The following is a 23,174-nucleotide window of genomic DNA, read 5'->3' on the forward strand; positions in this document are numbered from 1 at the left end:
CCATGCTGTTTTCTCACATGTAGTAGTTATTCAGAAAGATATTTAACCTTAGCCAGAACACAAGAAGTTAACTCTGTTTCATGAGATCAAATCAAAATAACTAAGACTTGTGAGCATGAACCCAGTTGTTATTTTTTTGTGAAGTCATTTTATACCTGAACGTGTGGGACATCAATCAGTGTTTCTTCAAGTCATTTATCTCAACCCATATTTCATAGGGTCCCATGAAATATGTTTCATGTTTCACGGAAATTGCATCATAATGACAGCCTCTGCAGAACTTCGCCATTGCTCCTGTTCTTGGAAACAAATGTACTAATAATCCTGCATTACAGCAGTCACACCTTTATCAGTACATTGCAAATGTAAAATGTAACCTATTAGCACTCTGCAGGCCATCTTTGCTGAAGAAAACACTTTATCTCGCAGAAGAGGTGTATTCACTTTGATTTAATCTTATTGCATTCCTCTGGTCTCCTGTGTCTCTTTCTGGTTCGCTCCTTTTGCTTGTAATTGTTATAGATGGCAAACTGGAATACTGCACAGAGCATGGAGAACCGCCGAAAATAATTTGCAATGTATTTACTTTGTTGAGGGAGGGGAGAATTATCATGTCTCGCACGAGGACTGCGAGTCATGACCCTACCTTAAGTCAACATGGGAAATAAATGGCAACACCTGTGTAAATAAATGCTATGTAGAAAATATTTACCTTTATACATAAAAAAATGTTAAGATTGGCCATAGACTACTTGACTCCCACTACACTGATGCCTCTGATAGGTACTAGAAACATTGCACCGTGTTCATAGATCGTATGTTCCCGCACTAGGCATGTTTGCTTTATTGAGTTGACGACGGTATTGAGAGGAAACACTCGAACTATTTCATTAAGTGCTGTTCTGTCTGGAAAGTGCAATCACAAATCACCCGTCAAATAATTTTAACAACAGATTAAAAGCGTTAAATTAGCTGTACTTACCAGTGCAATAGGATAGAGTGCATGTACCGCCTGGTGTACCCTGTAGCTTGTAAACATAGAATCCTGCAGGGCACTGCCTGACCTGTACAGTGGATGACCACATACAGCAGCTGTACGAATCCCACCAATAATACCACCCGTTATACCACGAGGCACAAGCAGTCCTACTAACAATGCCATCTTCAGCTGTCGGGTGTATCCCATTCAGCCACACCGGAGCGGCGGTATTGCATCTATAGGGGTGTACGCAGGTCTCTGGCATCCGAACCCCGCCGCTGCCTGTGAACCGGTACCATCCATTCAAATAATGGTCACAATTATAAGATATGACACCAAAGGACGAGCTTCTCCAGTAATCATTCAGTGCGGTGTGGTTCTCACATGGATCAAGGCAGGTGTAGGAGTCAGGGCTTTCTATGCACTCAGTGCCGTTGGGACAGGGGTTCGGATAGCATGCCCGCTTGCGGCAGTGGTATCCGTCTCCCAGATACCCTTCATTGCACCAACAGTAATAACCGCCATAGTAATTGTAACAGGTTGCGTTCCCATCACATTGGTTCAAGTCAGGGCTAGAACATTCATTGATATCAATACAGCCTCCTTCGGTTGCTCGGAAGCCACTGTAGCAATGACAAACATAGGAGCCAAAGGTGTTTTCACAGTAGCCTGAGGAGCAGTTATTGGTCCACCAGTAGGCGCACTCATCGACGTCACTGCAACTGAAGCCGTCACCAACGAAGCCGTCGTTGCACGTGCATTCCCGAACGCCAGCGAATTCTTCGCAGGTGGCATTGACAGCACAGGAAGAGCAGTCGTCTGTGGCTGCGGGAGAAAGAAGACGGAAATCTTTAATCCATGGCTTTCTGAATGTTCAAAGAAATGTGTGTGGTAGTCATACCAAGAATATTCGGTTATTATTAATATTTATTGATAAACTGCCCAAATCTCACACAAATGTTGATTTAAGTCTGTAGCTTATTCTGAGTGCTCCAGTAAAAGACTGGGGTAATACTACATAGGAAATTACCAATACAGGAAGTTTTTGTTTGTTTCTCACATTTGGTAATACTATTTCATTACTAGTGCCACAATTTGGAAAATGGGACAACATGGTAACGGCCTCATGTTTGCCCCACTGCGAACTGCAAAACACGGAATGTTGCATTTTCTCCACACATCAGGGTTATTTGACAAAATATCGGGGGTGGGGGAGGGGGGCCACCAAGACTGCATGCAATGAACTCGGAACACAGATTTGAGAGCTAATATCTCTTTGCAGGGCAATCTAATTGAGGGTTTTAAGGCCATTTAGAAGCATTTTTGTCATTGCAAATGACTTGAATTGCAAAATCGGATCATTTGCGACAGTAAAAATGCTATTCCTGATGTACAAACACCCAAACTACAAGTCTCCAGAATCACTGTATAGGTGTAGTGCTATTTTGAATGGGGGTTTGGGGGGCAGCCGAGCGTAGGGAGGTCTGCCCCCCCCCCCTCCCCCGGGGCAGATTGGGAGTGGCGGGGCGGGTCAGGTGGCCGACCATTTTGTATAACTTTGGGCTGCATAGGTTGTAGCCCAATAATAGCCCAAGTATAAGGGATAGTCGGTGTCTCCCCCAGCCACCATTTTAGAAGTGGTCACCTGGTGGCTGGGAGAGTTTTGTAGCGAAGAAAAAACTTTTCTACCCACTCCCATCCCAAAGGTCAATTGGATTGCATGGGGGTGTCTCTGGGTGCAATGTTTTTCGGCTAGCTTTGATCGGGACAGGTGTGCAAGGGTTAAGTGAATTGTCGCTTGGAACAGGTGTGTGGGGCAGTTTGAAATGTTGGCCAGGGTTGGCAGAAGTTTTTGGTGAGCGTTGGAAGTTGGGAACATGGACAGGAAGACGATAGGCAGGTAGTTTAAGGTTCAGTTGTAGACGTTTTATTAGTTACAGTTTCAGAAAGGCAGGCATAGGATGTTGGTTTGATAGAAGTGCATTATTTTAACTGCAATACATTGCAATACTGTTAATCTGTTAATGGCAGGGTGGGGGCATGTTTGAGGGGATTGTAGAGGCAGCGTCAGAGGTCAGTTATCGGATGTATAGCGAGGTTTTAGTTTTGTAAGGCAGTTGCCAGGTGTGTTATTGTTATGTGCACCTGTTTCAATAAAGCGGCCTTTTCCACACACTAATTGGTCTCCGTCTGGTCTGCCCTCCTCTCTCCCAAATCGCTATTCCTACTCTTTATACATCGCTATCTTTTCTTGCTGATGCGATTCAACCTGATAGCTATGTTGCCTCTGCTCATAATATTGGGAAATAAAGCATCACAGGGAAATTGAACACCATTTAAATTACTTTTACCCACTCCTGGGATCTGTTTCATTCTTTATACTTTAATAATGACACGTATAAAAATAATTCCAGCGATGAAAGGCTAAAAGAAAAGTGGAAAAGCCCATACACAAACAACTGTGTAGTATAAAAAAGGCCTTTTGTGTAACTAAACCCTCTCCTATTACAGCTCTTTATCAAAAGGCTTCACCTATATGTCAAGGCTTAAGACATTGGGAGTTCGGAGGGAGTTGGGCATGCCTCGTCTCCCCCCAGGCATTTCGGGCAGGTGACGGGGTCCCGGTGACACAATGCCACAATTGGTTGGTGACAAGGGAGGGGGCAAAGTGTAGTTAGATGGGAGTGTTTGGTTTGAGGCACCCTCTTTGACCATCGTCACAGAATATGTCACTTTACTCCGCACAACTTTACAACGCATGCCATTATCCTGCATTTTTTACTTCGCAAAATCTTTTACAACACAGGGCTTTACAGCGCATTCCATTGCAACTCATTATACATTACAACACAATTTAATATTATAACTCCACCGGGGCATTGTAATGGTGAATGCGTTGTAATGGTTTGCGGTGTTATTCTCTGTGTTGTATAAGTTTTTGCGGGGTAAAGGACTGCATTGTAACAGAGTCGTTGTAAAGGATGTTTACCATCGTCACACCTAGGGACAGGTAGGGATAGGCTTTTTTTCTTTTAGTTAGACCAAAGTAGTTGGTTGTTGCCATTGGTTCAAATTTAGATATATTCTGATCATGGCTGGCATCAGTAAAGTAGTCGCTGACTTGAAAGTTTTACAAAAGGAGGGTCTGGATGATTTAGTAAAAGAAGGGCTGCTTGAGCAAGCCCAAAGAGGGTGTTGGCTGAGGGGGTACAGCGGCGGTGATTGCATGTTTACCTCCGTGTACGAAATATGTAAAATGCAAAGAGAAAAAATAAACTTGTGGTGAGGACGTGGAGAGATAAGCAAGAAGCATATATACAGTAACTCCCCAATGTTGAATAAAAGGCAGAGAGCCTACCTCAGGCATGTTCGGCTGTGGATGTGTCTTAGCAAGGTGCAGCATGTTTATCACGTAGGAGTGGTGGATCTTTGAGAGAACAAGTGTGTAGGAGAGTGCAGAGAGCAGCCTCCTCTCAAGTGGTGAGAGTGCAGTAGTGCGATTTACACAGGAGGGGGCAGCTGTCCTGCAATGGCCTTGACAACGAGTTATACATTAAAGGAAAGCCATTGGCAGTGACGAAGAGGGCGGCGTCAAGCAGCAGGGAGCTTCACATAATAATTATTCCTGATGAAGAGGATGACATAGTTTGTGATATTAGATAGGGGGTGTCTGAAGAAATTAATACCTTATTGGGGAAAAGTACAAGGATTAGGTGGAGACCGCTGAATTAAAACTAGGCCTGGGCGGTAAATTCCGTTCCGTTCGCGTAATTTGCAAAATTTAGGTAATTTCGCGTTCCGCGGAGAAAGCGGAATTGCCAAAAATTCTGCTTTCCGCGGCTTCGCGGAATTTTTGCTTGTTCGCGATCTCAAAATGCGTGTTCGCGAGATATTTCTCCCCGAGCACGCAAACAGCGGTCGCGAACAGGACAAAAGCATCGCGAACAAGCAATTCCGCGTGTTCGCGGAATTTCTGCGTGTTCGCGGAGTTTTTTAACCATTTCGCGGAGATTTGCGTAACGCGACTACGCAAATTCCGCCCACCCCTAATTAAAACACATACTGGTTAATGAAAGGCAGTGCAGTCCCATGATAAACAAAGTGCAGAGGGAAAATGTAGATAATAGGGCAGTTATGCCATATGTTTTTTGGTATGTCACAGTTTCATGGCGACAAGGAGAATACAGCAGGGATGTGGGTATGGATAGTATATAGACCCCAGACAGTAGATCAGGGAGAGCTTGGGGCGGCTGGTGGGGCCTCCATTTCCAGTGGAATGGGTGGTAAGGCTGCAGCAATACTGACATAAGAGGTCAATCGGAATTTCCAAGCCCAGGTCACATCAGGAGCGAAGTGTGGGCACCAGGTCGAAAAGAGTGAGAGGTCCTGAGTGACTTTCCTGACTAAGAAGACAAGAAGGATTTTACATTTGAATGATGGTGATGTTTGAGTTGAAGAAATGCTGAGCGTGAGTACAGGTATAAGTGGCGGTTTGGATGTATGGGGGAAGTATGTGAAGGAAAGTTAGATTTTGGAGATGACAAGTCATTGGAGGATAGTGAGATCGTGGATGATGAAGCGGAGGAGATTGTTACAGAAGCACCACAAAATGTGTATGGTCAAGGAGGGATGTGGTGCAGCTAATAAAAGGTAGAGAGTTGGTGTTTTTCAGCTGTAAGAGAAGGTGGTGGACACACAGGACAATTTAAAAAGAGTTTTATTCATCACCGTTTCATTCATCACATCAACTCGAAGGATCTACTGCCATCATGGAAATGCAAAAAACAAGCTGCGAACTGTCGATTATGTGGTTACTTTAACGAAACAATAACTCATTTGTTGTGTGCATGTCCCGCAGTTATGGATTTAAGGAAATCCTTTTTAAAATCTATTTTTAATGAGCTAAACATTTGCACATGTAGACACGCGTGATTAGCTGGATGGAGGGATCCTCAATTATTTTGTCTTGCTAGGGTGTAAAATATTTCACACAAATTAGGAAACTCCTCCGGCCAGAAGACTCAGAAAATAAGAGTGTTAGCTGAAGGAATACCTTTTTTGGAAAGGGTCTTAGGCACTATTTACAATCTGCCAAATTCACATCAGGTTCAGAAGTAGGAACAATATTTTTACCATTTAACATTATCAAATGCACTGAACTTCTTGTTTTTAAGGTTTTAAAAAAAAAGACTTTTGGTATGAGTTCTCATTAAATAAATAAATAAAGATTGATTGATATATGAATTATCATAGGCTGTTCGCACATTACAGGCCCCATCTTTCTAGGCACGTTAGCACTTTACCTATATGGCTTGACTTGTCGTAACAGTTTTTAACTAAACCTGCTGCTCATGTTCCACAAAACAGTGACCGCTCGCAGCTTCTGTTTATGACTCTTCGTCGTGTCATTTGCACTTAGAAAGATATATGCCTTCAGGCACAGTACTTTGCACTTTACCCTCGGTTTAAATATGCATCATTAATTTTTATATACTGTCTGCATTTTACAAACCGTACATTGTTCGTCACTGCCTTACAAATACTTATGTCATGTCATGCTTCTTATTGTGAAATTTGCATTTTACGTAACTGGTAATGATTTTAAGTAATCACAAAATAAACTTTGAATACAGGAAAATTTGTTAGAGATGACAAACTTGGAGGTCCAGCTGCAAGCTGTTACAAGGACATTACAGCAAGAGAGTGAGATATCAAAGGTGCATGAAAAGAGGGAAGGGTTGATAAATCAACAAAAAGTAGTGCGTGGTAGTGTATGTGGGGATTTGTAACAGTCCTGAAAAAGTACACAGTCTATATGTGACATGGTGTATGGTGAATAAGGATACAACTCTCAGTAGAAAAGAGAAAGTGGACGCTAAGACAGAGGACACAGGGGCATATGCATCAACCAAACGAATACCGATTCCTTAATAGCGAAAAATAAGGATTCGCCATTAAGGAATCGGTATATGGCATGCATCAACAGATTCGGTAAAATTTAGCGATTCCTTAAAAATCGCTAAATTTACCGATTTCTACATAGCGGGGCATGCAAACTCCCATTAGCAAATAGCGAGTTCGGTAATACCGATTTAGCTAATAGCGCGTTCGGTAATACCGAGTTAGCTATTACCGAATCGGTATTAGTGAAATCGCAATTTGCCGCGTCGCTCCGGGAACGTGCAGATGACATCACCAACCAGGAAATAATGCTGCCCCACCCACATTGCCTCGACAGAGGAGCAGACAGGAGCTGGGAAGGAAGACTGCCTGTGCAGAGTGAGGCCACACCGACTCTGCAAATCCAAAGCCACACACATCATGGCGCAGGAAGTGCCATCCAGCGCAGAGTCAGCACGCAAGCGAAAGCGAAAATTTTCTGACAGGGAGCTCGAGTACCTTATCGAGGGAGTCTCCAGCAAACACGACCGCCTCTTTGGCAAGCTGTCCCTTAAGGTGCCTGAGCAGGAGAAGCGGCGCATATGGCTGCGCATCCGTGAGAGGGTGAATGCAGTAGGCGTCACGACCCGCAGCATCGACGACCTCAAAAAAAGGTGGTACGACCTGCGGAAGCGTGCCAAAGAGAGGATTGCGGAGAGGCTCCGGGAGGCGAGCAGGACTGGAGGCGGACTATCCACAGCACCAGCCAACACAGCCCTGGAGGACCTTGTGGAGGGGACGATAGAGCGGGAAGCCGTCGTGGGGGTGACCCAGATGGACACGTCCGGCGCAGCCACAAGTGCCCAAGGTAAGATGCATGCCTGTGCCCACACCCAGCATTGCGTAAATCCATTCCCATGCCCCCAGCCCGATCTCAGTGTGTCTGCAGTTCTGGCACAGACAGCTTTACACATGACACCAGTGCATCTTGGGAGTTGTAGTCTAGTCAGCCCAGTGTGCATGTACAGGCGTATATCCAATGACCATACACCACATCAATTGAACATGGATGGAGACTGTTCATTTAGTGGACCACAGAGGGACATTCATGTGTACAACACTATGTAGTTGTAAATATCCCACTAACCATGCACTGTTTCACACACAGATGCATCACCTGGGGATTCGGACGACAGCAGCCAGCTGATCATCTCGGAAACACCCGTCGAGTCAGACCAGGAGACAGCGCAGGACGCGCATGCATCGCCAACACCTGCCACCCCAACAGCACCACCTCCACCAGCGCCACAAGCTACGGCACCTCCACCAGCGCCACAAGCTACGGCACCAGCACCAGCGCCACAAGCTACGGCACCAGCCAAACAGGCTGCAGCTACTACAGCCACAATAGCGCAGAGGCGCAGGTCCAAAGTTGCGCCCTTGCAGGAGATGGAAACACCCACCTCGCAATTGGCACCCAGCCAGCGCACTTACACAACACCTGATGCACCACCTGGAGGTGCTAGACGCGCACGGCGGCACAGGGCTCGTCGCAGTTCCGTCTCCTCAGCCGAACAGGATGTCCCAACAACCTCTGCAATCGAGGAGAGGATGCTGCGTACACAGCGCATGCAGGGGCGACATGTGGCTAACATTAGCTGCAATATCGTGCGCCTTGCTAGGGAGATGCGCGCCATGACTGCAGCAGTCACGGACATGAGCAAGGCGGTCAGGGACTTGACCACAGCGGTTGCAGAGGGCAATGCTCAGCTCAGGGAGGAGGTACATGAACTCACCCGTGCCACGAGGGAGGGCCATGAGTGCCAGAAGAGGAGTCACCGGCAGCAAATGTTGCGTTCCGCCGCCGCTACCAAGGCCATCACACGGCACAGCAACAGCACTGCTGTGTTGGCACGCCGCTCAGTCGCCCTGCAGGTGGACCTTGGGCACTTCTGCGGGGATGTCGCAAAGTCACTAGGACACATCACCACTGCTGTGGAACACCTTCAGAGCAGCACATGCAGTGCTGCTGCATTGGGAGGGGATGACACAAGTGAGGCTGCCTCCAGTGTCAGCAGCGTGTCACAGGCAGAGGCCAGCACCAGGCGCCGCAGTTCGCGTGCCTCCGCGGGGACAGGCCGTGGTGAGGCTTTGGATACACCTGAGCGGAGGCTTGGGGTACGTGGGAAGCGCCACTAGACAGTTGGACATGCATGCAGGACCATGGTGGGGCAACCATGGCCATCCAATCACTGTGTATGCACAGGTGTGACTTTAAGGCACCTTTTATTTACAATAATGCAATTGGAGCATGATTTACAATGCTAGTTTTGTTGCACAATCCTCAGTGCTACTGTGCATTAAACAGTTGCACCCCAAACCAACTTGTAATGTCTCCTATGGCCCTCTGCTGTGTTTGGGATGTGTGCCTGTCGTTGTTGGGCGGGTGGTTGGTCAGCCCAGTGGTCGTCATCCCTGTCCACCTCTATGGGTATCCCCCTTCTGGTGGCAATGTTGTGCAGCATTGCACATACAGCAATTATCCGACAGCATGTTTCTGGTTGGTATAGCATGGCGCCGCCAGTCTTGTGGAGGATACGGAAGCGGCTCTTAAGAATCCCAAAAGTCCTCTCTATCACATTCCTCGTGCTGATGTGTGCAGCGTTGTAGCGATGTTCCTGCGGGGTTGCTGGATTTAGGTATGGGGTGAGTATGTATTCCCGCAGGGCGTAAGCACTGTCACCTAGAAGATAGAAGCATAGACTTAGCATTGGTGATGTACATACATGTGTGGTGTTGGTGTGGGGAGGCGTATTTCTACGTACCTAGCAGGAGTCCCTCTCCAAATTCTCCATTGATTAGTCGCCTGTGCATTCCACTGTTGCGGAAGATGTATGAGTCGTGTGTGCTCCCTGGGAATTGTGCCACTAGGTCCGTTATGATGTTGTTGGCATCGCACACAACCTGCACGTTGATCGAGTGGTATGACTTGCGGTTCCGGAATAGGTACTCATTTGCTGCGGGAGGACATATGGGGATATGCGTGCAGTCGATGCATCCAATCACATGTGGGAATTGTGCCACCTGGTAGAAAGCCTATTTGGTGCGGTCCAACTGCTGTGGGGTTGTGGGGAAGCTGATGTGTGTGTGGAGCATTGTCAGCATGGCATCTAGGAATTTCTTGAAGAAGCGTGACAGTGCGCTTTGCGAAACACCTCCGGCCACCGCAATTACCCCCTGGAAACTCCCTGAGGCCAGTAGGTGCAGGCTGCATAGGACCTGAACGTGCGCAGGGATTGCATTTGTCCGGTGTGTCTGGTGCTGCAGTAATGGTTCCAGGTCTGCAATCAGGCGCATGATCATAGCGCGATTGCGGCGATACTTCTGGTACACCTCGTCCTCATTCTGCCCGAGCAAGGTTATGCGCAGTCTGAAAACTCGCTCCTGGACCCTTCTCCTGCGCTGTCCTGCTGCATTGATCCGCATCCTCCTTGCAAGCACGTAGAGGGGAGCCATTTTGTGGGAGCCAACAGGGTCTCCTGGGCCACATTTAAGGGTTTAGTGATCGCCTCAATCATTTGCACATGTTGAAATTTTTTTTGCATTATCTCTTTTTTTTTTTTGTAACTTTACCTCCAGGTTTTGATTCCCCTTATTTAGCTCTTGCAAAATAGCGATTTTTGGGATTTTCGTTATTAGCGAGTTTTGTTGCATTGGGGTGCGATTCGTTATTTGCTATTGGCACTTTCCGGGAGCTAATAGTGATTTCGGTAATTGCTAATTCGGTATTTAGCGATTCGGTAACTTAGCATTTTTGGTATTACCGATTCGGTATGTTAGCGGATATTTCTTTAGCGATTCGTTATTTCCTCACGTTTTGGGTTGATGCATTGGGATTGGGTATTTGGGACTCGCTACCGGGAGCTAATAAGGAATCGGTATTTTACCGACTGGATTTTGGCTTGATGCATGAGGCTGACAGTCGGTAAGGTTAAGACAAGTGAGAGTGTAAAAAGCAGGAAGTTGTCATATATGGGGATTTCAATGCTTCTAGGGAAACATATGGCACAAACTTCCAAGGAAAAAAAATTGGAAGAGAGAATTTATTGATGTATTTAAGCTGTTACATAGTGAAATTCAAGCTAAAAAAAGGTTAAAAAAAGAAGAATGGGAGCTAGAATGGAGGCCTAGATGCCCACTAAAATAGAGAATTGTACTTCTGCACTTTTAATATATACAAGTGTCTGCTCTGAACGCCATCCAGAGTGATGTCACATTTTCCAAATACATGGCTGTGGTGCGTACGGCGCAAATGGACTATGGTACTTTCACATGCTTCAAGTATGATGAGGAGTTTCTGGCAAGGTTAGCAGTAAATATGGAAAAGGTATGAGCAATGTAGATAAGTTATGGATGCAGTGGAAGCGGCCGGCTAGGCCGTTCCTGTAGCTCATGCGGCCAGTGATCTTCCCATTCCCTATTCGCTCTTTCAAGGGTGTCCCACCCAGTTTGTGGTGAGTTTCTCATCAAGGGGGAAAAATGCTGCGGAATGGAGCATGCTTGTAGAGGAAGTTGCATCAGAGTGCAGTATTAATTTAGACATGATTGCTTCAATTGTGGAGGGAAACATTCAGGCAACCAGTATATGGAGCAGTTGCAATTCAATTGTCAACGGGGGCAGTATAGGGGTAGGAAGCAACAAAATATCAGAGGAAAAGGGGCCTTTGCCATTAACCCGTTCCGTGCTCATGACGGAACCACTCCGTCATGAGCCACGGGCGCCATGTGCTCATGACGGAGTGGTTCCGTCATGCTGCGGCCGTTGGTGGCCGCTCCGCCCACGCGGCGCTAATTCCCCGCCTGTGCGGGCGATTAGCGCAGTGGGCGGAGTTGTGACGGAACCACTCCGTCATGAGCACAGCTCGCCCGTGACTCATGATGGAGTGGTTCCGTCATGAGCACAGCGGCGCCGCACTGCCCCCAAACACCCCCCAGTGCCGCGGCGGAATTCGTGCGGCGGCGAAGGGGTTAAAGCTGGAAACACTGTGTTATTGGCTCAATTTTTACACTAACAAGAAGAAGCTAGGTCTCTGTACTGGGGCCTCAATTAAGTTCTCAAGTTATGCTATCGGGCCTAAATGGTGTAGATTGGCCAATAATTTTAAATCAGCAAATTCTCAGGCAGCAATAAGGGAAATATTACAGAAAAAAAGTGCAGAAAGGTAGAATTGTTGATCCTTTTCTGGACTGGCCGATGGATAATCTTACTATCTCACCACTAGGAGTAGTTCCAAATAAACAACAAGGAGAGGTCAGGCCAATACATCATTTATCTTGGCCTCGAGGCGAGTCCATTCATGACTTTATTGACGGTGAAGATGCCACTGTAAGGTATGCTTCTCTAGATGATGCCACGGCTCTGGTATGTGCATGTGGAAGAGGAGTGGAATTGGCCAAGTAAGAACTAAAGGCTGCTTCCCGGCTGTTGCTGGTTGACCTAGAGGACTTTTTATTGTTAGGTTGACAGTTTACAGTTTAAAGGAAGTATTTATGTTGACAAAATGTTGCCAATGGGTTCTTCAGGTTCTTGTTCATTATTTGGAATGTTCAGCTCTTTTTATGCACTGTTCCTATCAGTTCAGGAATGGTTTCAGTAATGTGGCACACCATTTGGATGATTTTCTCTTACATGATGATTTTCTTTTAATTGCAAAGGCAAATGCTAGGTCTTATGATGGAGCTTGGTGTTCCATTGACTCCAGAGAAGACTGAGGTACCTTTGACTACATTTTAGGTATGAAGATTCTTCAAAAATGAAAGTAATTTTTCCACAGTACAAGATGCAGGCATTGTTACAACTATTAGAGGAAGCGGTTATATCAAAACATTGGAATTAAGGAAAGTACAATGTCTTTTGGGTCATTTGAACTTTGATTGTCTGGTGGTCAGTGCCGGACTGGCTTTCTGTAGGAGACTTGGTCTTTCTTTTTCTGGTGCAGCTTTGCCTCATCATAGAGTATGATTCAGAGCCAGCGGGCATGCATATTTACGGATTTGGATTACTTGTTTGTAAGGCTTCAATAGTGTTATTATATGGTCTTTGCAGGATGAATGGCTGTGCCAGGTACAGTCCTATTCTTATACAGCAGGTGCACATAGTTTTAGATTGTTTTGGGATGGTCGATGGGTGGCAGAACCATGGCCGGTTTTTCTATGTGGGTTGCTGCTTGTAGGCAGGTCTGGATCTTTCATTTATAGGCTGGGTCAGCAGGATTAATTGTTGGTATGGGGATCACATGGTAGATGAGCACATACCAGTGAGGTTGGGACTATTGGCAGGAGAGCCAGGTTGATAGATTGGGAGAAGGTGACAGTGGAGCGTGTGATGATGATATTGGGACATAAATAGAAGGCCAGGTGTGGGTGTGTGAAGGGGAGGAAGTACTAAGGAGGGAGAGGTATTGGAATTTTAGTAGGTGGTTGGTTTGTTGAGGTGATATGATGTCTAGTGAGGTTTAGTTTTGTAAGGCATTTTACCCGGGGTTTATATGGATGTTTTACTTATCCCGGATCACAGATCAATGTTATTAAAGTGGCCTTTTACCTTAAAATTATGGTAGAGTGCATTATTAGAGCACCATCTTGCCCAATTGGATTTCTATGCAATTAAAGAGCCTTATTCTGAGTCCTGTGGTCATCCTGATTCGGGTGCAAACTGGGGTTTGTGCCCGAATTGAGATTAGAACTTGTGCAGTTATACCACAGCCATACCTTGCACACATTTCACGTGTGGGAAAATTACTACACATTCTGTGCTTTGGTTTGGATTATGAAAATATGCATATTACCGTATTAACCCCAATTCCAAGATGCCGAAATCAGAGTGGGTATGGAATTAAAAGACATGATAAATTCCACCCCCATAGGCATCAGTACTTATTGAGTGCAGTATTATAACGACCCATAACTGACAACTGCTTCTACCAGAATTTGAAAGTGTTTATTACGTGCCTACATGTTATTTGATGTTTTACCCCTATCCACTTCATATATTGTCATTAGGGGATGGGGTGCTTGATAATACCTAATGTGATGTTAAGTGGGTAAAAAGCCATGCAAGGGTCATCAGGGAACAAAGACCAGGGGATGGCACATCCGTTTGATTTTGGAGAAATTACGTCAATAGTATTTGTGTTTATGGCTAGAGTATGAAAGTTAACATAAAGCAGATTGATAGCTTTATCAATCAATTAATTTGTGTCTATAAACCACCTACACATTTATTTAGAAAAACATACATTTTACATAAAGTTTAATTATGCGACATAACTATGAATACATACCTGAAATATTTGTCGCTGAAAAAGAAAAAAATAACAATTAGCCATATGGTCTCCAAGATGAATTTAGAAATATGCTTTATTTTTCTCTGGACTGTACCTGTAAAACCTTCAATTCGAATCGCAAATGCACTCCCTGCACCAACATTGAGCACCCAACTTCCGGAGGGAGGATTTAGAACCTTGAAGATAGAGCCCCATTGCTCTGATAAAATAGTGATGATTGCTTCTGTGCCTAAAAAGAAAAGAGATGCATATTTAATTTTATATCCAGAAATAGAATGTGTTTAAATCTAAAGAAACCTTGTGACTGTGTATTCAAGAGTTTTTTCTAAAGGTTGAAAAATTTAACATAACATCAAAAATAGACTGCATTCTCAAATGGACATGATATATTTTAATGTTTCTTTTAGTTTTTAATGGGCACATGTGAGACGTCAAGAATAGATGAGAGATGTTGTTCAGTAGTACATTGTCATTAAAACTTAGTAGCAAATTTCAATCACATGAATGGCTCGGTTGACAACTGACATCTTTTAAATGTTTTTGTCAATGTTTTTATTTCTTTTAAAGTAGCAAACATTATCAAAAGCAAAAAGAAGATAAAAGAAAGGTAGCAGCAGGATACATACATACATGACTGCTCCTCAAACCGGTTGCACATGGCCAAAGTCAGGCACAGTACTCGTACCAGAACAAAGTTTCATTTATCTAAGGTGGAACAATATCGGATAGCGCACAGCAGGAGCAACTGTGAAACCCCTGTGTGCTTTTAGCATACCCCCTGTTAATCCTCCCCCGCCACCCCATTTTGTCTGTGGCAGTATTGCTTCCTCCTGATCGTGCACTACCAAGTAAACGCTGAGTGTGGGCCCATATAGTGCGGGTCTCGCTTTGGCTGGCATCAATGCTCGGTATTCACCAAATCTCTCTTGGTAGTGAGCCAGGTCCTTCAGCCAATCTCCCTCTTGAGGAGCCAGGCATTCCCCTCCCAGTGGCGATGAGTTTGCGGGAGAGACAAGGGCGTATTTGACGAATCCTAGCAACGCCATCACAGGTTCTTTGCGTCCTCAATGCGGTCAAAGACTGTGGTCCAGAATTGAGCCACTCGATTGCAGCCCCAGGCTAGATGTAAAAATTCAGCACACTCCCTCCCTCATCAGACACAGCGATTATCTGTACAAAGTCCCATTTTGTAAAGCCCTGTCGGGGTGTAATACATCCTATGCAGGTACATGGCGTGTATTAATCGCAATTGGTAATTGGGAGAGACTACTGCTGTCTGAGAGCAACAGTACTTCCAGCAGTTGTCAGTTAGTGTGGGTCCCATTGATGGAGCAAGGTTTCACATCTAAAGAAACTTGCTTGTATGCAATCCTCTTGAATAACCTGTGATACTATAACCAATCTGTCTGTGAGTACTAATTTTGCACCACATTTTACATAATCATATCTAGAAGAAGCTTGTCTATGTGCTGTCTTAATAAGTAACCCGAGTGTCCTAAAAATGGCCGCCGAAAACGAGGGAAATCTTCTGTGCATGCGTGGGGTGACGTTCTTCTGTCGCTTGGGGGAAATCTTTGTAGCTGCACAATAGCTTCTAATATGGCCACTTCAGAGTAACATACTAATGCGCATGCCGAGCTGAATCTAACCCATGCAAGTTCTCCTAAGTTATTAATGCGAAAGATTTATTAAAGTAAATGGGGTTAGAGTAGAAGTAAGTGGTATACAGTGAATTCATTTAAGTTTGTATTCTAACGTGTTCTTCTTTGACTTTATTAATAGTTCCCATTTGGGCCTTGGAGGGTGACCGCTTCTCTGTTCCCTTGTGATTTCTACACATGCGCAAAACGACTGCTTGCCCTGGAACAAGTGATGTAAGTTGACTGACTGCCAAACCCTAAGCCGACAAGGACATGAGAACCCAAACTTCAATCAATTAATCAATCAATCAATGAATTTGTAAAGCGCGCTGCTCACCCGCTCACCTGTTAGGGAGCCTGAGCAGGAACAGATAAGGAAAGAACAATATACTCAGACAGAAGAAACACAAAGCACTGTTCCAGAGTCTGAGGAGGGACAGTCAGGAATTAGAGAAACCATTCTGGCAGAAGACGGTAAAGAGGTAAAAAATACCTGAACACGACGAGATAGGCATAGAAGCGCAAGTTCAGGATACAGAAGAAAAACCAGATACCACTAATCCTGAACAGGGTCAGATTGAGGTAGATGAACCCAGACAGGCAGAACAGGCCGAAATAAGCCCTGGACCAGTTCCGATAGTGAGGAAATCTGAAGACGAAGTTGTGCCAAAGTCTAAAGAAAATAAAAGGAGTCTTGAAGAACCTGGCAGTGCAGTGAAGTTTAAGAAGAGTCTAAAAGGTGATAATTGGCCAAGAATTATCAAGAGACTGAGATATCGACTTAAAACAATCAATGAAGAACTGAATCAAGTAAATGAAGTAACTAGTCAATCTGGACCTTCCAAAGTAATACCAAAAAAAAGGAGTCAAAGATTAAAGACATTGAGTAACAAGTTCAAGGGTCCTGAATGGACATATGTCATTCTTGAAGACTTTGAAAATCTCGACTTCAATGAAGAAAGTGATGAAGAGCTGAATGTTGAGGAAATTGAGGAAGAAGTGAGACGACTTGAAAAAGCGAAGACGCTCAAGGTGTTATCCCTTACCAGGTTCTGAATTAAAGAAGATATAATCTTCTTGCCCAAGATGTCTGATAATAATGTTGCTGGAAAACCAAAACAAAGCTGTATAAAGAAGTGCTGTAGGATCTGTATATGTAGTTTAATATTAGTCCTCATAATATGGGTGATATTAGCAATAGCTATTCCCTATTTGATGGTTACTGACAAACAAAATAGTACTAACACACATACAGAAGTTGCAAACATTAAAGGAGATAGAGTAGACTTAGAAACACCAGATGAGCTAGATTTACACCACACTGTAATAAGAACGTAACTGATTTAAATGTATTTGCAAATCTCTTAGTACATTATATTAAAACTATGGAAGTTAGTGATTGCTATGTTTGCATGAAATTGCCAACCCCAGTAGCTGAAGGAGTAATTTATCATCATTTACCATTGACCTATGGTATTTCATGTGGTGTACTAGCTAGTTTATTTTATAGAACTGGAAAGCTGCAGTATTATTATTCAAATGTAGATGTAATGTTTTCAGTAGTTCCCATGCTAAAGAGCATGAACCCTGTCCTTCGTACTAGAGACTTACAATTCATGGGTGAATATTTCCTAACAATGAAGACAATAGATATAGCTGATGCACATAATCGCAACTTAACCTGTAAATTGCACGAAGAAGAAAATATATTTTTGAATCTAGTTGAAAATAGGAGGCAGGATTTCCAAAGAAGAGCCTCTGAACTGAGACCTCAGATACCTAAATGGGCTGAAAGGGAAGACCTTTTAGTAACTGGTAAAACTCATGCTGCTATGTCTCTGGACTTTGAAAAGAAAGGGAAAATTTGTCGCCATAGGCTTAAAACAGAGTATAACAATGTATTTATTGGTTCCAGTGAATGCGTACACAACTTCTTAGTAATTGGGGGTTGGGGGACTAAAAGGAGGAACTGATCCAGTATTTCCTTGAATTTATGATATTTGTGGAAACAAAGCCTATTTTAGGTTGCCTGATCACTGGTATGGGAGTTGCTATTTTGGAATAGTATTCCCTAAAATCCATCATGTTAAAAGATTCACTGGAAGCAGTAAAGACAATAGTGGACTAACAAGATACAAAAGAGCTAGTTTTTCTGAAATAGTAGGTGATATATTTGGTGCATTGATACCTTCAGTGGGGGTTCTGCTAAATTCTCGGAAAATTTGTCAATTATCAACAGTAGTTGATCGGTTATCTACTGAAACTGCTGGAGGATTTCTACTGATCAATACAGAGTTAGTTGCTGTCAGATCTGTGGTTTTGCAAAATCGACTTGCCCTTGATATCTTATTGGCAAAAGAGGGTGGAGTCTGTAAAATGCTGAAAGCGCAACATTGTTGCACGTATATACCTGATAAAAGTGTAGAAATTGGAAGATATATTAAAAATATTACACATTTGGAAGAAGAACTGAAACCACTGGAGGTTGACAGTGTATGGAAGAAAATAACAAATAGTTTTTCCACCATTAGTAGTTGGATTTCTGACATAGGTAAAGGTATTTTAGGTCAAATATTATTGCCAATCATAGACATTACTTTGTTAGTTCTAATGATAATGTGTTGTCGCAAATGTAGTGGGAAAAGAAAAAGCTAGGAAGTGAATTAGAAAGGTAAGAAAAGAAAATTAGAAGAAATACAACTTGAAGAATTGAAAGGAAATATCTACAAAAGAATGAAAGGATCACAATTTAAGAAAGATAAGGGAAGGAATGAAAGATTTGAAGACATTGAAATGGTAGAATGCAAAAGTTGTCATCTGATTTTATAGAATTTATTGATGGCATAAAATGCCATCAGAGAGGGGATTGATGGAGCAAGGTTTCACATCTAAAGCAACTTGCTCGTATGCAATCCTCTCGAATAATAACCTGTAATACTATAACCAATCTGTCCATGAGTAATAGCTTTGCACCACATTTTACATAATCATATCTAGAAGAAGCTTGTCTATGTGCTGTCTTAGGAAGTAACCCGAGTGTCCTAAAAATGGCCGCCGAAAACGCGGTAAATGTTCTGCGAATGCGTCTACCCCATCACGTGGGGTGACATTCTTCTGTCGCTTGGGGGAAATCTTTGTAGCTGCGCAATAGCTTCTAATATGGCCGCTTCAAAGTAACATACTAATGCGCATGCCGAGCTGAAACTAACCCATGCAAGTTCTACTAAGTTATTTATGCGAAAGATTTATTAAATTAAATGGGGTTAGAGTAGAAGTAAGTGGTATACAGTGAATTCCTATCTCAAACCTGTCCTGAATCCTTGACTCTCTGATGTCGGGGTCGTCACACCATTCTAGGTAAATATATCTGTAGGGTAAATGCTCCGTACTTGTTCTCTGTACTTTCTCTCCTCAGGTGCTGTCATTGCAAGAATCTATTAATGCAAACTGAATTATAAGCTAACTGTACGATATTCCTGATGGAGATTTCTGGTCTATTTACGTGTATTTAGGTTTGACTCACAAAATTATTAATTCAGTTAAACTTTTAAAACTCCTCCTGAGTCTGTGGTTCTTTTAAGTTAAAGTTAAATGCATTATTGTCTTTCCTCCCTATTCTAATCTATTACTATTCTTATTCTTATTCTTATTGCACGTTCATTTACTCAGGCGATAGGAATGGTAAGAAGACTGGTGTAAAGGTTTCCTAGGGTAAACAAAATTGATGACCAGTGGATATTTGCAAGCTCATTGTGTGTATGAATGTATATGGCCCAAATGAGTGTTGTGTGTATGAATGTGTAGAGCTGGTAAACTCCGCTGCATCACCAGGTTCCGCCTCCATTGCTTGCTGGCTCTAGGTACTGCCACAAGGGCCTTATCCTCCATGATTCTATACAATCTTGTGATTCATTTGTTGGGGGAGGGAGAAGGAAGCATATTCTGTAGAGCGGTCAGTCCAGCAGGATCCTGGGAGAATGAGGAATGTTTTACAGGTGGCTTGCAGGTGAAAATACAACTGGGTGCCCAGAGGTGCACTAGGCCACATGCCTCGCATGTCAATGAAGATGCCCTCACGATACAGAGCCCCCATGTCAGTTAGGGCCACTTGGGTCAATTGTCTGCAAGTCTGACTCTCCAGGGTAAGGGGAAGCATCGGGGTTCACTCCAGCCACAGTTTGGTGGCGTAGAGGCAGTCCAGACGCACCCGCCAGCGGAGCCAGTTCCAGAACCAGGTAGTGCACCGCATCTACTGTGTTTTTAGGGCATCTCAGTGGAGCTTTTTTCACTGTGTCCAGGGGCACAGGGACATGCTGTCCTCCTCAACCGCAGTGTGTAGCAGGAATGGCCTGGGATGCAACCAGTAGTGTGTATTTTCTGTTTGCATGCAATAATAGTATGGCTCGAAATTGGGGCACTCATAGGCTTTGCTCAAAGGAGAGAGTCAGCACGTCTCACATCATCCTAGGCTGTCTGCCCGCCCACGTCAGTCAGGTTATAAGTGACTGGAAACAGGTGAAGAAGGATCTGGTGATGGGGATTGGAATATTAACGAATAAGTAAAGACGTTTAGGCCGGACAACCATCTTAGTGATGACTGTCTTTCCCGCCATTGAGAGCGAAAGCCCAGTCCATCGGAGATTTGCTCCTCCAGCCACTCGACTGCGGGGCCATAGTTCTTCTGCCACAACCGGCCCAAATCAGTGCTAATCCATGTACCCAGGTCCACTCAAGTGGAAACTCTTGGCCTGATTTGGATTTCGGCAGACGGGTTACTCTGTCACAATGGTGATGAATATCCCATCCGCCAAAACATAGATCCCATAGGACATTATGGAATCTATATTTTGGCGTACAGGATATTCATCACTGTTGTGGAGTAACCCATCCGCCAAAATTGAAATTAGGCCCTCTGTCTTAAAGCAGTCAGTCGCCTCCTTAAGGGGTCAATTTATGTGTTTTCCAGTGAATCTGCCAAACTCTAGGAATTCCCAGGGCACTGGTGGAGATTGACAGCTGGCTCACGGAGAAAGAGAGTCATGTAGTCTGCAAATATGGACACTATTCAGCCTGCGAGCAGTAAAGGCCAGGACCCTCTTGGCGTGGTGCTGTCGTAGATGGGCCGCAAATGGCTCCATCACACTGACAAATAGGATTGGGGAGAACAGCCCCGCTGCGTCGTGCCTTTGTTGATGGCCACCTGGCGAGAAATCGTGCTATTGGCAAGGAATCTAGCCGTAGGAACTGTGTGCAAAAACCAGATCCACAGAAGTAAAGGTCAGCTAATACCCCATCTCTGGAGCTGCACGTAAAAAAATGGCCACTCCAAGGAGTCAAACACCTTTGTGGTGTCCAGGAACACAGCAGCCACCAAGAGCCATGGGTTCAGTTTATGCAGTAGAGCAAAAAATGTGTGTAGTTTATGTGCAGTGGAGCATCCTGGGTTAAAACCCGACTGATCTGGCTGGACAATCTTTGGCATTAGGGGTAGGAGTTTGGAGGCAAGCAATTTGGTGAATATTTTATTGTCAACATTAATCATGGAGAGTGGTCTATACAAATCACAGCAATTTGGTTTCTTGGTTGGCTTTAGAATAGTGACTACCAGTGTTTCTCTCAGGGATGGGGCTAGGAAGCCCTTACTCCATGCTTCTTCATAAATTGATAATAGGTGTGGGGCCAGTAGTTCCGTGTACTCCTTGTAGAACTGGGGGCCTTGTTGCCAGGCAGGCTACGAATGGTGTGTACTCTGTCTTCAACTGTTATAGGTATGTCTAGGTATAGTCTGTATGTATTATCCTGCCACAGTAACTGGATGGTGTCTAAGTATGAGGTGACTCTGTCCACTGGGACGTGTCCCGAGGAAAAATAGAGGGTAGTGTAGTACTTCATGAGTGTCTGCATAATGTCAAGCATGGTCTGTGAGCTCGTCCCCGTCTCAGTCACTAATTCCATGATGTAGGAGCTGCTCCATTTTTTATGTAGCAGGGCTGCCAATGTCTTGCCAGCCCTGTCACATGCGCCATACCATCTGGCTGTGGGTTCCCTTGCAGGAATATGGTCTCCCACTCAGCCTCCTCCTGATGGTATGATAGCATTTTGTGGTAATGCACCAGTAGGCGCTGGTCATTCGTCTCAAACAACTGGATGTCTAGAGCATTGAGCTCGTGCTCCAGAGCAGCCAAAGGTCCCTTAGGATGCCAGACTGTGTGGCTATGCAAGTTCCTCTAATGTAAACCTTGAAAGCTTCCCAGAGCACCCCAGGGGATTCCACTGTGCACAGCAGCTCCAATATCCACATGAAAGACAGGATCACGGAGAGCGGATGGTGGCATCTTCCATGTAGAGGTCCAGCCATCAGCTTTGCCCGAGACAGGTGCAGCATCACATGTATGCGATGGGACAACTTTCACAGTAAGTGCTCAGCAGCGGTCATGTGTGAGCCCACTTCCCTCATGACTAGCCAGCAGTCTATGCACAACCCGGATCAGCGAGCCTCAGTGATGCACATGCTCTCACCTCACTGGGGATGTCTGGCTCGTAGATGTGGATGAGTTCTTGAACATCAAGCATATAATTCAAGTTGACTGCAGCGCAAGGGTGAGGTCTGTGTTCAGATGCCGATTTGTCCATGTGAGTGTCCAGTACCACATTAAAATCGCCGCCTCAGGGAACCGAGTTGTGGCCATGGACGTCAATTTTGTGCCGGATTTCTAAGAAGAGCTTAGGAACGTCTACATTTGGGCTGTACATGCAGGCAATAGTGACGCTTATACTGGGTGAGTATCCCATTAAGGATTAAGTTCACCACTCTCTATTGCATAAGGAGTCCAGGGTCCACAACTGCAGCCCATTTCTGATGAGCACTACAACCCCCATGCATAAACCAAGTGCATCACCACGTGCTCCTCACCTATCCAGCTTGAACGCAATCTGTTCCTCAAAGTCTCATCAAGTGCAGCTCCTGTAAGAGTGCAATGTCCGCTTTTTAATAGCAGAGGTGTGCAAAGATTTGTCTCACCTTTCAAGAGTCATTGAGACCTCGCACATACTATGTCAGTTATGTCTGTCATATTGGTGAGAACATGTAGTGAGCCTGAAGAATATGCCCTGCAGGTGCGGGCTTGTGGCTCCATGCAGGGCCTGACTGGGAACCAAAACCAGCCCTGGCAAAGAGCTCAGCCTGCCCCGGGGTAGGGGTGCGAGCGGGAAGCATTGTGATACTTTTGTTGCTGGGGGCGGATATTGCAGCTATGGTTCAAAACTGGCACTGTAACAAAACCACCCCCCCTGGGGGCTAAAACCAGCCCCCACCCTGGCAGCCTACCA

The 23,174-nt window shown here is 44.7% G+C and overlaps 1 protein-coding gene across 1 annotated transcript in view; it reads right to left on the reverse strand.

Moving 5' to 3' along the window:
• LOC146796476 (uromodulin-like) overlaps positions 1–23,174 on the reverse strand; it is a 583,380-nt gene that overhangs the window by 287,472 nt on the left and 272,734 nt on the right. Inside the window, exons 9-11 of the mRNA XM_085629079.1 lie at positions 14,300–14,434; positions 14,203–14,217; positions 983–1,804 (exon numbers count right to left, since the gene is read on the reverse strand). Coding sequence (XP_085485205.1) covers positions 983–1,804; positions 14,203–14,217; positions 14,300–14,434 — 972 coding nt within the window. The remainder of the gene's footprint in view (positions 1–982; positions 1,805–14,202; positions 14,218–14,299; positions 14,435–23,174) is intronic.

This window comes from Triturus cristatus, chromosome 10 (genome assembly GCF_964204655.1).
Source record: "Triturus cristatus chromosome 10, aTriCri1.1, whole genome shotgun sequence".
NCBI lineage: Eukaryota > Metazoa > Chordata > Amphibia > Caudata > Salamandridae > Triturus > Triturus cristatus.